At 39.0% G+C, this 14,771-nt stretch overlaps 1 protein-coding gene across 15 annotated transcripts in view; it reads left to right on the top strand.

The window, feature by feature from the left end:
• RUFY3 (RUN and FYVE domain containing 3) overlaps positions 1–14,442 on the top strand; it is a 66,000-nt gene extending 51,558 nt beyond the window's left edge. For 4 of the 15 annotated variants that reach the window (XM_036414403.2, XM_036414422.2, XM_045571892.1 and 1 more), the window contains 8 exons: positions 1,959–2,126; positions 2,615–2,712; positions 6,714–6,833; positions 7,791–7,890; positions 8,240–8,304; positions 10,562–10,589; positions 11,361–11,429; positions 13,079–14,442. In XM_036414403.2, the coding sequence (XP_036270296.1) occupies positions 1,959–2,126; positions 2,615–2,712; positions 6,714–6,833; positions 7,791–7,890; positions 8,240–8,304; positions 10,562–10,589; positions 11,361–11,429; positions 13,079–13,222 (792 nt within the window). In that variant the 3' untranslated portion in view covers positions 13,223–14,442. Of the gene's footprint in view, positions 1–1,958; positions 2,127–2,614; positions 2,717–4,276; positions 6,347–6,693; positions 6,834–7,790; positions 7,891–8,239; positions 8,305–10,561; positions 10,673–11,360; positions 11,430–13,078 lie in introns of those variants that run through there. The other 11 variants (XM_036414505.2, XM_036414524.2, XM_036414535.2 and 8 more) reach the window with 9 other exon arrangements.
• The last annotated feature ends 329 nt before the right edge of the window (positions 14,443–14,771 follow it).

Below are 14,771 nucleotides of genomic sequence, written 5' to 3'. Positions count from 1 at the left end.
ATGCTATCTCAGTTCATTTTCTGAATATTCTCAACTGCATATAAGGTTTTACAGTCTTTATTTACTTGCTTTTATAGTTTGTATTGCAAAAACATTAGGTTTATAATAACTACTTTATAAACTCTGTACTCCCCCCTCCCCAACTCAGTCGTCACTCCTGTGAAGATTCTGATGTGTCTTCTTGGAGGAGGCAGCTCTTCTCCTCATCACTAACAGCCATTCATGTAGAATTGCTTTCTTTTATTTTTAGCTGTTACTTCTGAATTTATTCTTGTTCTTATACATAAATAGAAAGATGTGTCATCAGTGTTAGTCTTAAAATATTTTTAAATTAAAAAAATACATATGAGAATGTATTGTATAATAAGGAGTAATATTCTTGAACTGCATTTTATCCAAGTATTAGTATATTAATATACCCCTGGTATTAGTATATTAATTCTTCCTGCAATTTAGATAGTATGACAAACAAAAGAATCCACCACCACCATCCCAGTAGTATCTCTAGCAATAGGGAAAAGGCTGAAAATAAGGAGTGAGCTTTATACACTAATAGTGTATAAAACAGAATTTCAGGTTTTCTGAGAAAATAATACTGTTTTGACATCCTTGAAATCATTATCATTTTTCTCCTATGTGTTTGTGAATTAGATCTCAAAATACTTTCCATAAGGAAGCTCCTACAAATAATATATGGGCAACTTTACTACAAGAAACAGTCTGATCCAACTTTTGTCATGCTAACCATGTTAGAGGAGTGCCTCAATTAAGCAGCATGTGATAAAAATTTTACACAAAATTTTCCACATCTTTATGTCACAATAAGATAAATGTTTAAAAATGAAAGAAACCAAGCAAGTAGGCAAGGTCCTAGCTGTGCTTTGGGGTAGCCTGAATGCAGAAGTACCTCAGGTGTTAATAGCTTTGATCATCCAAATAATGTTACAGAAACAATGGCTGGATCAAAAAGAGGGTCATGTTAAGTGAATTTAAAAATTAAGTTAGCCATATTGACTATTCACAGTAATTGAATGTTATCCTGGGAACCCACAGTATCTTTTTTTATTTCTTGGGCTCTTGAATATGTCAACAACATCCAAATTGAAGAGAATTTCAACTGCTTCATTTTGTGCTGGTTACTATACCAGTATATAAATATATAGTATATGCTTACATATATACTTATATAATAAGACATGGCATCAATTGTCTATCTTAATAATGATAAAGTACCTCAGGTAGTGCTATTTTAGATGTATTAAATAGCACTACCTTTGGCCTGATGAGCTCTTTAGATTTGTAAATTATTGAGTAAATGTTATTGTAATTATCCTAATTATTCCTGTCATTAGTGTCTCTGCATTGAATGAGAGCTTATAGCTATTTTGTCAGAATATTCAGACCTGAGAGTTTGGTGAACCTTTTCCTGTGGAATTTTTTGGTTTGTGCATACCGTGTTTCCCCAAAAATAAGACATCCTCCTAAATAAGACCTACTTACAGGTTTCCTTCTGAGTGAAATATAAGGCATCCCCCCGAAAATAAGGCCCCCCTAGGCTAAACATGAGAGATTTAGTCCACTGATTCTGAAAGAAATGGAGTCACAAGAAATTCACCAGGAAATTCAGGAATTGGATTGTTATGATGATGTTCCAGAAGATGATGACATGATTGTCATTGAATAAATGAGTAAATTCTTGATACTGTAGGATTCACAGTTTGTCTGGTTTGTGTTGACAACTACCGTACTACCATACCATATACAGGTAATAAATTTCCTTTATTTTCATTTAACAATAAATGTGTACCATATTCTTCTTCATGGAAAAATAAGACATCCCCTGAAAATAAGACCTAGTGCATCTTTGGGAGCAAAAATTAATATAAGACACTGTCTTATTTTCAGGAAAACAGGGTAGATATGAGAGAGAGTAAGCACTTCCTTTACCTTTGGGGCAGGATGTTGAGAAAGAACTGGAGATCCAGATCAGCATGAGGCAGGAGATGGAGTTGGCCATGAAGATGCTGGAGAAGGACGTCTGCGAGAAGCAGGACGCCCTGGTGTGTCTGCGGCAGCAGCTGGATGACCTCAGGGCTCTCAAACATGAACTTGCCTTTAAGCTGCAGGTGGGGGAAGTAGGAACTGACTCGCTGCTCTCTGAAATCCCAGGGCTCCCCTCTGCCCCTCCTGTTTACAGTCAAATTTAAATACCAGAAGAAAGAGTCGCATCTCATTTTGAGGCTAGCTGCTCATAAACCATTTTAGGAATCTGTCCATCGCCATGGCCACTTTTCAGATTGTGAGATAATTTCTATTCTGTAGTCTAACGCACTAATTGAGCTATATATTCCATTAGCTTTTATACTGGAATATGCTAAATTGATGAACCTTCTGGTGTTGATTTTTGTGACAAAGATGCATATAACACTATTAATTTTCACCGTTGCTTTTTATTTCTTCTACACTTAGGAATTAACTGGTTCCCAAGTATATGAGCATTTCTCTTTCTCTTATTTCCCACATACCATTAGGTTCAAAAGACATGTGAGATTTATTTCAGGATTTTATGTTGTGTGTATATATATATATCACTCGTAATTCTTTTCCACAACAGAGTTCAGACTTAGGAGTAAAACAGAAAAGTGAACTAAACAGTCGCTTGGAAGAGAAGACCAATCAGATGGCTGCTACAATTAAACAACTTGAACAAAGGTAAAGTTTCTTTAGAGACACTTTGGGCCTAGTGCTGGAAGTACTGTGAGAATGTACTATGCATTTGGCAAACATAAAATATGTTAAATTCTCCCAGCTTAACATCAGCATGCTGGCAGAGAGAAAGCTGGTAAAGTTTTGTGTTTTCTACGATGTTGCTGAAAACGTTTATAAGAAACATTAGTCTTTCATGACTGTTTTGAACAGCAGAACTCTAATCCTTCCACTTAAGCCCATATAAATGCCTTTGTTAGAGGAGGGATACTTAACAAGGATGAAAGGGCTTTCAAATATGTTTGTGATTCTGCTATTCTATTGTCCATCCCCTAAAGTTATTAACTACTTTGGTGCCAGGTGATATAGGGGTACTGAGGGCCCTTCTAATAAATTTAACCCCTTTCTCTACTCCCTCCTGAACAGTCCTGTAGCTTCCATTGTCACCTCACGCCCTTAAATCTGTCTCCAGCTCTGCCCTTCAGTCTTGCATTCTCATTCTCTGACCAGCTATTTCCCACCAGTACCCACCATTCATAAAGTACATCCTTTCCCTATGCTACTCTTTGGTTTTACTTTTGGCTTGAACACCGTTTTCTTCCCGGTACCAAGAGAAGTGGCTGAGACTTCAAGCTCAAACGAGCCATGACAGTCACGGTCATTCATTGTTGCCAGCATGTGTTGCCACCTTTACCCCCACTGATCACCCTTGCACTTGAGCAAAACTAAACTACCGACTGGTCCTTGGACATGCTTCCCATTTTTCTCATCCATATCTTTTCTAATAGTTCCACAATTAGAAATGCCCTTTCTCTCCCCACTTCCTTGTTCTTCAGATACATTTTTTTACATTCAGGTTCAAATGCGACTTTCCTAAAGCTTCCTCTAATACTTCTTCCCAGATAAAAATAATCTGCCAAATCTACCATTGGAATTCTTATTGCCTATATCTATACCTTCCCATGTTGCTTTCCACTTCTCATCCCTGCCTTACCTCATACCCTTGGTATATGTGTCATATCTTCTAGTGAGAATGTGAACTTCTTAGGGTTAGTTAACTAGTTGTTTAAGTTTCCTCATTGGATCTGTTACAGTGCTGTGCATTTATAAGGCATTCATTTAGTAGATGAATGGATGAATGGATGATGTCTTTTATTCAGATGATTCTTGACCAGTAGGGTCCTGAATGGCACTGAATATTAATATTAATATTAATTAAAAATTCATTTGCAAATTAATTAAAAAAAAAAAGCTTGAAACCTCAGGTTTGGCTGATTTTAAATAAAAAGATATCCGTCTATCCAGGAAGTTATCTAAGTGTTTGCTCATAAGCAATTATCTATTTATGATTCAACAAATCAATTTTAGTGTTCATAAATTATGTGTTTGAAATGTATAAAATCAATTTTCAGTGTTTTTTAGATTTTGCATTTAAAGCAGACAAAATTAAAATAATGACATCTCTTCAAGTATTATGCTGACTTATTCTCCTGCTATTTTTTCTCTTTCCTTTTTATTCATTTTCTCATTCCCCTTTCACTCCATTTTTATTTTTATTTTATTAACTTAGTGAAAAGGATTTGGTGAAACAGGCAAAGGCCTTAAATACTGCAGCAAATAAATTGATCCCCAAACCTCATTAGGCATTTTGCAGCTTGTCACCTTGCAAGTCTGATATCACAACGGAATTGTAAAAGGAAGAAATCTGAAAGCTATTACATTTAGGCTCTGATTCATATAAAACATCACCAAAAATTGAATTTATTGGACTTTTTAAAAAGAAACAATTTGATATATAGGCTGTGTTTTTTCTTCTTTATTTCCTCCCCAGAGTTAGAAAATTTAGTGTAAGTTCTCAATTAAATGCCAAATAAACCTTGAGAAATTACTTCTGAGTTGACCAATAAATAAATATTTCATTTAAAAAAAAAAGCCTAGGGAATTGAAGCTTTGTATACGTATTATTGATGTTTTACAACCCAGTCCCTGAAATATCAGATTCTAGAGGCGTTGTCTGTATAACAAGCCTGGTCTACCACTGCGATGTAATGAACTACAGGTGACTACCTATGGGCTTGCACTCTCTAAAGTAGTTCTGGGTCTCTTAGGCCCTGACCCCTTTTCACTTTTGTTATGTAGATTTAATCCTCAAGCCAGGATAAGTCTTAGTATTTCCCTGCAATTCTATTCTCTGTAACCAAGATTGCTTGCAACTTTTTTGCCTTAGTGACTTCGGGGGTGGAAAACAACATCCTTACATTTCTATAAAGTACATAGAGATAAAATTAGCGATTAGGTAACTTATGATAACATAATAATGTGGAAGCTTGGGAAAACCCTCCTAATATTTGTCATCTTCTACCTCTGCCATTTTCTTGCAATTCCCTCTTTAGGTAGTTCACAGAGAAAAATTTTAATAAAAACACTCCTCTCCTATGAGAAAATACACTACACGTATTTTAAATCCTGCTTTTTCTTTTGGAGTAAAGGCAACCAGGTATTGACACAAGTGATGGTTTCCTGCCTGTCATTCCATGCTAGAAACATTTTCCTAAGAGTTTCTGTTATTTTTTATTTAGATAGGGATTTGCCAAAGTTTCTAGGAAACTAACGATCTAATTATTAGGAAATCATTCCAAAGTAGGAAATAAATAAATAATAAAACAATCTTTATTAGTTAGTCTAAAAATAAAGATTCCCAATAGGTGTCCACAAACAATCATAAGCAGGGCTTATTTCTCTAAGTGACCACAGATTTAACCCTTTCTAGATTCCACATTGTAAATAATCCAATAAATAATGTGATTTTTTTTTTTAATAGCTTTTGAATTTTGGGGGACAGGCCTTTATCCCTTCAAAACGTCATGGCAAGTGTTTTTTTCATTCGGTTATTTGCAGCATTTCAGCTGCTTGGGTTGGGACAAAAATAATCCCTTTGCTTCCTGCTCCTGGAAGTTCATACCTTCCTGGGCGAGGGGGGGGGGGGGGGGACAGAATTAAAAGAGTAAGCTAGATTTCATGTATGCTTTTACAGGTCCTTGTAAACTTGAACCAAAGTCAAATCATAGAGCACATGAGCAACCTCATGGAAGATCCTGTGCTCTTCCATTCCTTTTAGTTCATATAATTTTACCCCTATTTTTTCTTCATCAAACTTTTGTGGTAAATTGCCTTTTCTATGAGCATTTAGGAGTGCCCAAACACCAAAATAAAACATTTTTAGAGACTACACATAGCATGCTTCCAAATTCTATTTTATAGAGCCCTGGATATTTCACCTCTTAGAACATGTTTCTTTATAGGTGCAGAGTTACAGAACACATTCATCAGAATCTCCCAGAGAATCTGGTCAGGAATTCTAAGCAGGCTCAGGCTAAATTGCTTATCCAATTACACATCACTTGGCAGGAATAGAAAAGGAAAGAGGTGGCCAAATTCTAACAACGGCTTCTCCTTATGTAATAACCCAAAGCCAGGGGAAGGGCTGATATATAATGTCCAATGATTTAATACAATTTGTGGATTAGAGGAAGGACCAGGAAAATGTTCCAGTTCCATATATAAGAAGGTAGTTTCCCATTTGCAAGTTCTAGTTATGTGTATAAAACAGGACTATAAAGTACCAAACCAATTAGGAAATTTTAATTAAAAAAATGGCTTTAACTTTAGTATATGTGCTTGAGGTTGGCTTTGGATATGGATTTTCTAAAAAGTGGTGTTTTGTTGTTCATCATCTAATGGCTGTAAACTGTAGTACTAGAATAAAAAAAAATGGAAAATCACTTCTCTCCTGCCTGGTTCACCTTCATCTTGCTTTTCTTTAGAATTTGTTTCTTCTCCATCTTTTTCCCCCATAATTTCTTCCCCTGTGTCCTGCAGAATTTTTGTCTTCTCTCTGTCTCTCCATGCCTTCTTCCTTGGGTTGTTTTATGTTGTGCTGTGAACTTGGTCTTCCTCCCCACCGTGGCTTTTGTTTTTTATCACAAGTTCATGTGGCTCACATCCAGATTGCGCCAGGCCGAGCGAGGCCGCCAGTCTGCTGAACTGGACAACAGGCTCTTCAAACAGGACTTCGGAGACAAGATCAACAGCCTGCAGCTGGAAGTGGAGGAGCTCACCAGGCAGCGGTGAAGAGAGGGCGCTGCTACCGACAGGGCGGTTGTGGGTAATTCTAAGGCTGGACAGCGAGAGAAGGGGCTCTCGTGACCCAGCCATCTCCGTCTGTCTCTCCAGTGCCCTTTCTCTGACATTCGAACTCAGAAAGCTTCACATACCTCAGAATTCCCACAATCTTATCAATATCCTTTGTGTTCAAAGAATTAGGAAGTTACAACCTAAGGTCCCAGATATACAGGAAAGAGTGAGAGAATCAAATAGCCAACATAAAACTAATAGTAACAGCATTTTCTGAATTCTTACTGTGTGCCACATACTTCACTGAGCACTTCACATGCATTCTCTCTTAACATCTCCCCATCAAACCTATTAGTAGGTGATTTTATTACCCCCACTTTCAGATGAAATTAAAGTTTAGAGGCATTAAATTTGTCCAGATTCACACAATTAAGCTAATAAATGTGACGTTCTAATTAAAAAGCCTGTCTCTCACTGACTCCAAGCCCTCAACTCACTTTTCCACATTATCTCTCAGAGGCTCGTTTCTGTGCTAAAATCACTAACTTCAAATAGAACTTGAGTGTTGGATATAAATGCTCATAGCTGCTAAGGACACGTGGTTGAAGGTGACTCTGATAACTGTAGGAAGAAATAGTCGTTCATATGAAATGGGACTTCAGTGTCAGTGCTTATATACTGATTCTGCTGAAAATTTATAAATGCTGAAAATTTATAAATACTGTCTTTCAGTCGTAGTAAATGCTACTAATTGTCATTCAGTTGACCACAACTCTCCGTTAAGAGTTGAACTGGGAGATCCTAAACCTAGTTGTCCATATATAGAGTAACTTTTTATTAGTCAAGTATTGAAATTTTATTATTAAGCTTTAAGAAAAGGGTTTGGGATTATTTTTAGAATGAGTTCAGAACTCTAAATGTTCATCCTTTTCCTCTCCCACCTATCCCAGCAACCAGCTTGAGTTAGAACTAAAACAGGAAAGAGAAAGAAGGTTAAAGAACAGCAGGAGCATCCCAGGAAAGAGTTCCCAGAAGCCAGAACCCAAAATGGTAATAATTGTTTCTCCCTTTCTTACTTATTTTATACTTCTAAGAATAGCTGATACCTTGAGCCCACTATGCAAGTAAATAGTATACTAGTACATTCTGGATTTTCATTTGAATCTCAAGAGTTAAAGAAAATATCTACTCTGAAAATTATTTGTTGCAAATTCTATCATAATAATCTGATAAGAAACCACTTGGAGTAAAGAATGAGAAAAAAACATCTTGAAAGTTTAATTCCTTCCCTTTAAAAAGCTGCTTAGCTTTATACCTAAGCTTAAGAAAAAATGACTGCAATATCATCATTGTTTAGCATTCTGAATCATTAATAAATTAAGCTATTTTATTTTGGCAGGATGGGAAGCATAAAATTCAAGAGGAACATGTTAAACTAAAACAGCCCCTGGAAGAAAGCCACAGGTGTTTGTTAATAAAGTATTAACTAAGATATAAAGTGATTTTGGGGTGGTGGGAAAGAGGGAGCCTTGGATATGCATTGGCAATGATAAGTCCAGACACTGACTTCTAATATGAATATTCTAGAAAGACATTTTGAAGGGGAAGTGAGTAAATAAAAAACCAAGTAAGTATTGTAACACAGTAAACCAAACCCACTTAGTCCATTTCAGAAACAAGGAGGGTGATCAAGCTGTCCTCTGACTCTTCCCTAAAGTTAATTCCCAAATTCTGATTATCATTTAGAAGATTATCTCTAATCTCTGCTGGATTGGTATCCCAAGAAAATGAAGCACACGTCATGGCGTTTCTTAGATTCTTACATTTACTTGAGTAAGACTCACTTCTACCTGTGTGCTAAGAGAAAGGCAGCTATGTTTCAAAGAAATCCAGTAATTGCTCTTATGTCTATTCTCTTAAGGGTCTCAAACATGTTAACTTTATTCCTTTTTCTTAATTCTTCATCTGATTTGCTCACTACAATGATGAGCATAATGTCATTCAAAGCACATTGACTTTTAACAATAATTCTAGAAGGTAGAAATACAACAAAATATTACATAATCCCACTGCATTAAAAAATGAAGGAGGTCCAACTATTTGAATCCTGGGAAAGGCAAAACCATGGACACCGTTGCCAGGGGTTAGGGAGTGTAGATGGATGGTGATTATACTTGTCATTATATATTTGTCCAGACCCATAGGATGTAGGAAACAGAGTGAACCCTAAGGTCAGCTAAGGACTTTGAGTAATTATGGTATGCCAGTGTAGGTTAATTGATTATAACACCATGTACCACTCTGGTACAGAGTGTTGATATTAGGGAAAGTGGACAGAATATATGAGAAATCTCTGGACTTGCTGCTCAGTTAGTTCTGCAGTGAACCTAAAACTGCTCTAAAAGTTAAGGTCTATTGCAACAGCAAAAGATTAGTAACAAGGAAATATACCTGAGAAGGTTCTGAGAGAACTGTACAGTGTGTATTTTTGGTATCTGCCTGCCCGTCCAGGCTTTGATGCCTTAAGAATAAGGTTGTGTGTCATCTGGAGCAAAAGCAGCTGCTGGAGACGATAAGTCACCCAGTGCAACAGCAGGCTGATTGTGCAGGTACTCGGCCTAAGTATCCTCACGCCAAGGCCGGAGTGATTCCAACACTTTAACTTTAATCCCATAGAGCCTGGTCTGACCCAGGACCTACTTTAGACACAGCCCAGTAACATTAGGTCGGCCCGAGCGATGGAAGGGAATAGGCCATGAGATTAACCAGGAGTAGAAAATGCCTTTCAGGGGCAGCTCCTTCCAGACTAAAGTCAGTTCATTACAGTCAGGAGGTCTCACACCCCAGGTTCTGATTTGGGCCCTGGGAACGTAAGACAGTACTCCTTTATGTCCGTAATGTATTTCTTCTTCACCATTGCCTTAAAATGTAATTCTCCGTGCAGAACTTTAATCTGTTCCTGCCTTACATATGAGAAAGTTTTAGGAGCATAAACAGGCTGGGTGGCACACCCAAGTTGCCTCTGTTTACCTTGTCTTCTCTTTTTAAGTACCTCAGAAAGGCACTACATGATAGCTGCTCCCAGGGCCGTCCCAAAACAGGGCAGGCCTGGGCTTCCTAGGGTTGTGGTCCAAGGAACAGCTGAAAACCGGGTCACACTGAGGGTCACACTGCCACTCGGCCGAATGGAGGTGGGACCACTGTGGATCTGAGATACATTTTCCCTAGAGCCAGAGTGGACCTGGCTTTCCTCTTAAGTTCTATTTGAAGTTGGGAAAATCAGCATGTGACAATCTCCTTCATATCCCTGTCCCTGATTAATTAACCTCACATGTTAACATATTAGGAAGAGGGGACTGATATTTAACATAGTGAATAGATTTCTATAATATTAGATAGAAAAAAGCTATTAAAACATGGTGTTGTCCATTTGGAGTTTTACAGGTTTGGAAAAATAAATGTTGTTTGCTGGGTAGTAAAAAGGAAACAAACTGTAATTCCAAATCTGTTTTTAAACAGGAACCACAATGTAGACCAAGGGTCAGATTCTAGTGATAAATGTAACCACCAAAATCTCCTCTCCTTGAAGGTCAAGATTAGTGATTATATTGATTCCAACAACATAAGAGAACCATGATGTTGCTTTTTGTGTGCGTTTGAAATGATACAAGGGAAAATATAATCAGTTGCTGTATTTACTGTTTCTAATTTTCCATTGTAGGCTGCAGTCTCCCCCGGTGGATGAACAGGTAACTAAGTCTCCTTTCTGAGAAAAATCTGTACAAACTGTGTGGCTGGCTGTGCCATGCCTGGCTGTAAACACAGCATGGAGGGAGATGAGTGCTACAGGCCTCTGTGTCCTGGCTTTTTAACAGGGTCCTGAACAGACAGGCATTTGCCTGAAACTCATAGGGAGCAGCACAACTTTGTTCAGTCTCCTAAGTAAACACTAGTTCTCACCTCTTATTTGAAATTCTGTCACCCAAGAAATTGGTCCTAAGAGAGCTCACAGTACCTCCATATCCCTTAGATTTCCCTATATAAAATGGAGAGAGAAAAATATTTCTCAATCACTTAGAAATAAACAATGTAAGTAAGTAATTGTAAAATACTGTACAAATAAATAGCATTTGCCAACCCAAAGAGAAAGATGATGAATGCTTCTGTGTCTGAGTTACCCTGTTATGTATTAGGATATAAAGCGAAGCTCACTGCTTTGCATTCTCTCATAGAGGAACTCAAGAAGGATGGGGCTTCCCCCCACCCCACTTTTTACATCATACTTACATACTTTCCTTTTTATAAATAAAATCACGTTACTTTATTATAAAAATTAAAGAAGCTCCAAGGCTAAAGATAGTATTATCAGAGCTTTGTTAAGGTGGTGGGACTCTATGTAATTTGCCAGTTTCCAGATAGTCTGTACTGTGCTTATATTAACTTTGTAACTAACTGCATATTCTGAAAGTATTACTATTTCTGGGGTTAAGGGAAACTAACTGGCTCACTGTGTGGTTTAGGATCAGCCGCTGCTCTCTGAAGAGCCACAAGTGTGTCAGCTCTGCCAGGAAGGTGGCAGCCTAACAAAGGTAACTGGTGAGAAATGAGCAGGTTCTCACAGGGAAGCCCTTACAATCATAGCCCTACCCCTACCCCCCCATAGCAGGGCCTTGGCTGTGGAGAGTGCAGGGTGGGAGAAGGCAAAAGGAACATGCACCTTTTTTTTTTCCAGTCATGTTGCTAAATCCCCATTAAAACAAATATAAGCAACTAAAATAATTTAACACAAATAAACATAAACTTATCAATATTCCTTGAGTGCCTGCAGTGTGGAATATAGGTTCCATGTGCTGGAGAAAACGATGAGCAAAGGGTGGACCAAGTCCCTGTTCTTGTGAAGCTAATGTCCTCTGTGCCATCATTTTAATGAATGAAGAACCTCAGGCTCGGAGATGTTAAATACATTTCCCAAAGTTACTCCACTCCTAAGTGGCAGAGCCCTGACTTTGACTCCAAAGTCTGCACTCCTCCCTGTAGTCCATCCTGCTTAGAACAGATGAGATAGGTTTTAGGTAGGGGGTTCCTTGAATTATTTGGGGAAATAGCCTCTGAGAAGGAAACGAGCTCACTCTCAACCACTTGCTTTCCTCTAAGATCTTCAAGGATCTCTACCCGAGCACCTTTCCCGTTCGTTATGCTACTGGAGTGGTCAGAGGGAGAGAAATTCAGAAAGCGTGCCTTTGCCATAGCTGTGCCTTGCTCACAGTAGGACCTTCGGCATCTAATACCATGCCCTGTTCATAGTAGAGTCACAAGAAATGTCATGGACCAGGAGTGTGAGAAGCAAGTGCTTGGAAGAGATAAGAAAACATGCCCAACTTCTGGATTACAACCTGCCTGCCATCATTTGTCATTATGCTGGATTTTAACAAATTTCAGAAATATAGAAGAAACTGCTCTTCTAATTCTGGCTTCTCTCTTCTAAGCCATGCAAAATAACTCATTGTGCCAGGAAAATTCCTCCCCGCTTTCAAATAGAAGTGGCCCCTGCCTCCGCTGCACCCTCCGGGGAGATGATTGTTAGACAGAAAGTAGCAGTATTTGTAGGGGCCACTGTCACTGTCTCTGTATGGGGACTTTGGGGGCTGTGTGCACCACCCTACCACAGCCTCATCACTGGCACTGCCATGGTGACCCACCTGCTGTCCTGCCACTCGGCCTCTGAAGATGCAAAGTGCTTAATAAAGAGACTAATGTCCCTTTGGACAGGATTCGAGGAGTTGCACTGACATCCCAAAGGCTTTGCTTGTAGAGCATCACAGGAAAGCATTGAGCACATCTGTGTATTAGGAATTACACTTTCAGTTCATGCCCAGCACATGCTTTAATCTTGGGCTGCTACCCAATCCATCTCGAAGTCATTGCCTGCCTACCTGCCTGCCTTGGAGAATGCTTAGGCATTTGCAAACTAATTTTAGCTTAGTCTACCTAACAGTGAATATAGCGAAGGAAAGTATGTATCCTAAAGATAAGGAATGTGTGTATTATCCGTCCTTCTTAATCCTCTTCATTTAAAATCTTAACTAAATTGTAAGCTTCTCTGTAGGCAGAGATTGTGCATAGCAAACATTCAAGGCAGAGCCTGATTAGACGCTAAGTGTTGATGGTATTTGGCCTTTTATATCCTATGCTTGCTTGTCCCTTCTCATCCCCTCCTAACCCGCTCCTCTCCTTACAGAATGTGTGTGAGAACTGCAGAGGAACCTTCTGTGATGCCTGTTCAACAAACGAACTGCCTCTTCCTTCAAGCATTAAGCCCGAGCGAGTTTGCAATCCCTGTCACGAGCAGCTGATGAAGCAGTACTCCACCAGCCCAGGGTAAGGCTGGGGGCCAGCGCCTGGACCAGTGCCCTCCCTGTGTGAGACGTGGGATTCCCCGGAGCTGATGGAGACGGTTTAAGTAAACCAGGACCAGGAAGAAGACATGGTTGGGGCGCTGGAACTTTTGCCCGTTTTCCCTAATGACTGTATAAATAAAAGTTACTCAGTTGAACTTCTCTCTTCTAAATCCAGACAACCCCACTTTGAAGGGTTTATTTTACGGCATGTCTTTGAAAGAGCTATTCATATGAGTGAATAGTGTTAACACTGGTAGATATAGGAGAGGGTCCTCAGCTGATAAGAATATAAAGAAAAATGATCATCCTTCCTTACATTTGCATGTTTGAGGAGGAAAGATGTTATCTAGGATCAAAATGACAGACGTTACATATTTTCCCAAGTGCTGCTAAACATGAACAATGTTTCCTCTTCAACCCCACTACCTACCTCTTTAAAATATCTCTACCAAACTGTGAACACAAGCTCAGGGACAATAAAGAGTAATATAAATTCTAAATGTACTTAAGCAATACTATAATATATTATAGTTTCAGGACAAGAGTTTTCTGGTCCTGGCCTGTAGGTATGTTCATTATCAGAACAAGGTGGAGGAACAGTTGCTGTTTTTCCACGAAATGACTTCAGAAGTAAATACCTGCCCTTTTCAGTCTCCAGCTACAAACAAGCCACCTGTCTTCCCCAGTCTCCCCTCTCCAAGTCGTAAAGCAAATTGTTAGTTTTTAAGATGGGGTTTAACTTTTGCAAATAAAAAGTATTGAAAGCAAGGCTAAGTCGGGTGTTAAGTGAAGCAATTTAATTATATCCATGGCAGAGAACAATAAGCTCAGAATATTAAATTCTTTCTTGACCAAGAGATCCTTTATTCTGAGCCAAGAATTAGCACTGGTAGACAGATTTCTTGGAAAGTATGATATTCTAACACCTTTCAGTAACAAGCTTTGCGGGGGTAAATGGGGGGGGAGGGGGGTACGTTTAGCAAAGGAAGGAAAGAAATGGTATGTGCTATATTCATTATGTTACATGTGCCTAGATTGTAACTGGGTTAGAATTCTCAGTGGAGACATCCTGGAACGGTTGTATTTGATAAACCTGTCTCCTAAAAAAGGGTTACAGCCTGGGAAAGAGTTGTTATTTCAGAAGTCTGGTTATTTGAAGCTGAATTTTAAGAGTAATAAGGAAAAATAAAATCTAATAAATCTAGCCTAGCTTGTTGTTGTCTTTTTACACCTTTAAAAATTGGTTTTTTGCGAGCCCGGAGCAGCCGGGCCCAGAGCAGCCCAGTCGGGGGCAGCCAGGCCCGAAGCAGCTGGTTGTGGAACGAACCAGAGCAACAGAGGCCAGGCCCTGAGCAGCCGGACCCGGAACAGCTCGCTCCTCGCCTGCCCCCGCCCCAGGGCTGCTTCTCAGACATGGCTGGAAACTTTTGCAGGAACTTGAGGGTCTGCTGAATCAAGTGATGAAGGCTTAGATCTGGATGTGTTGAGTTGTTATAGCGCTGGGGTGTTGATCTGAGTGCCTTAATGGGGTCT

This window comes from Pipistrellus kuhlii, unplaced genomic scaffold (genome assembly GCF_014108245.1).
Source record: "Pipistrellus kuhlii isolate mPipKuh1 unplaced genomic scaffold, mPipKuh1.p scaffold_m20_p_1, whole genome shotgun sequence".
NCBI lineage: Eukaryota > Metazoa > Chordata > Mammalia > Chiroptera > Vespertilionidae > Pipistrellus > Pipistrellus kuhlii.
The sequence above is the reverse complement of the archived record's forward strand: the minus strand, read 5'-3'. Positions and strand labels throughout refer to the sequence as shown.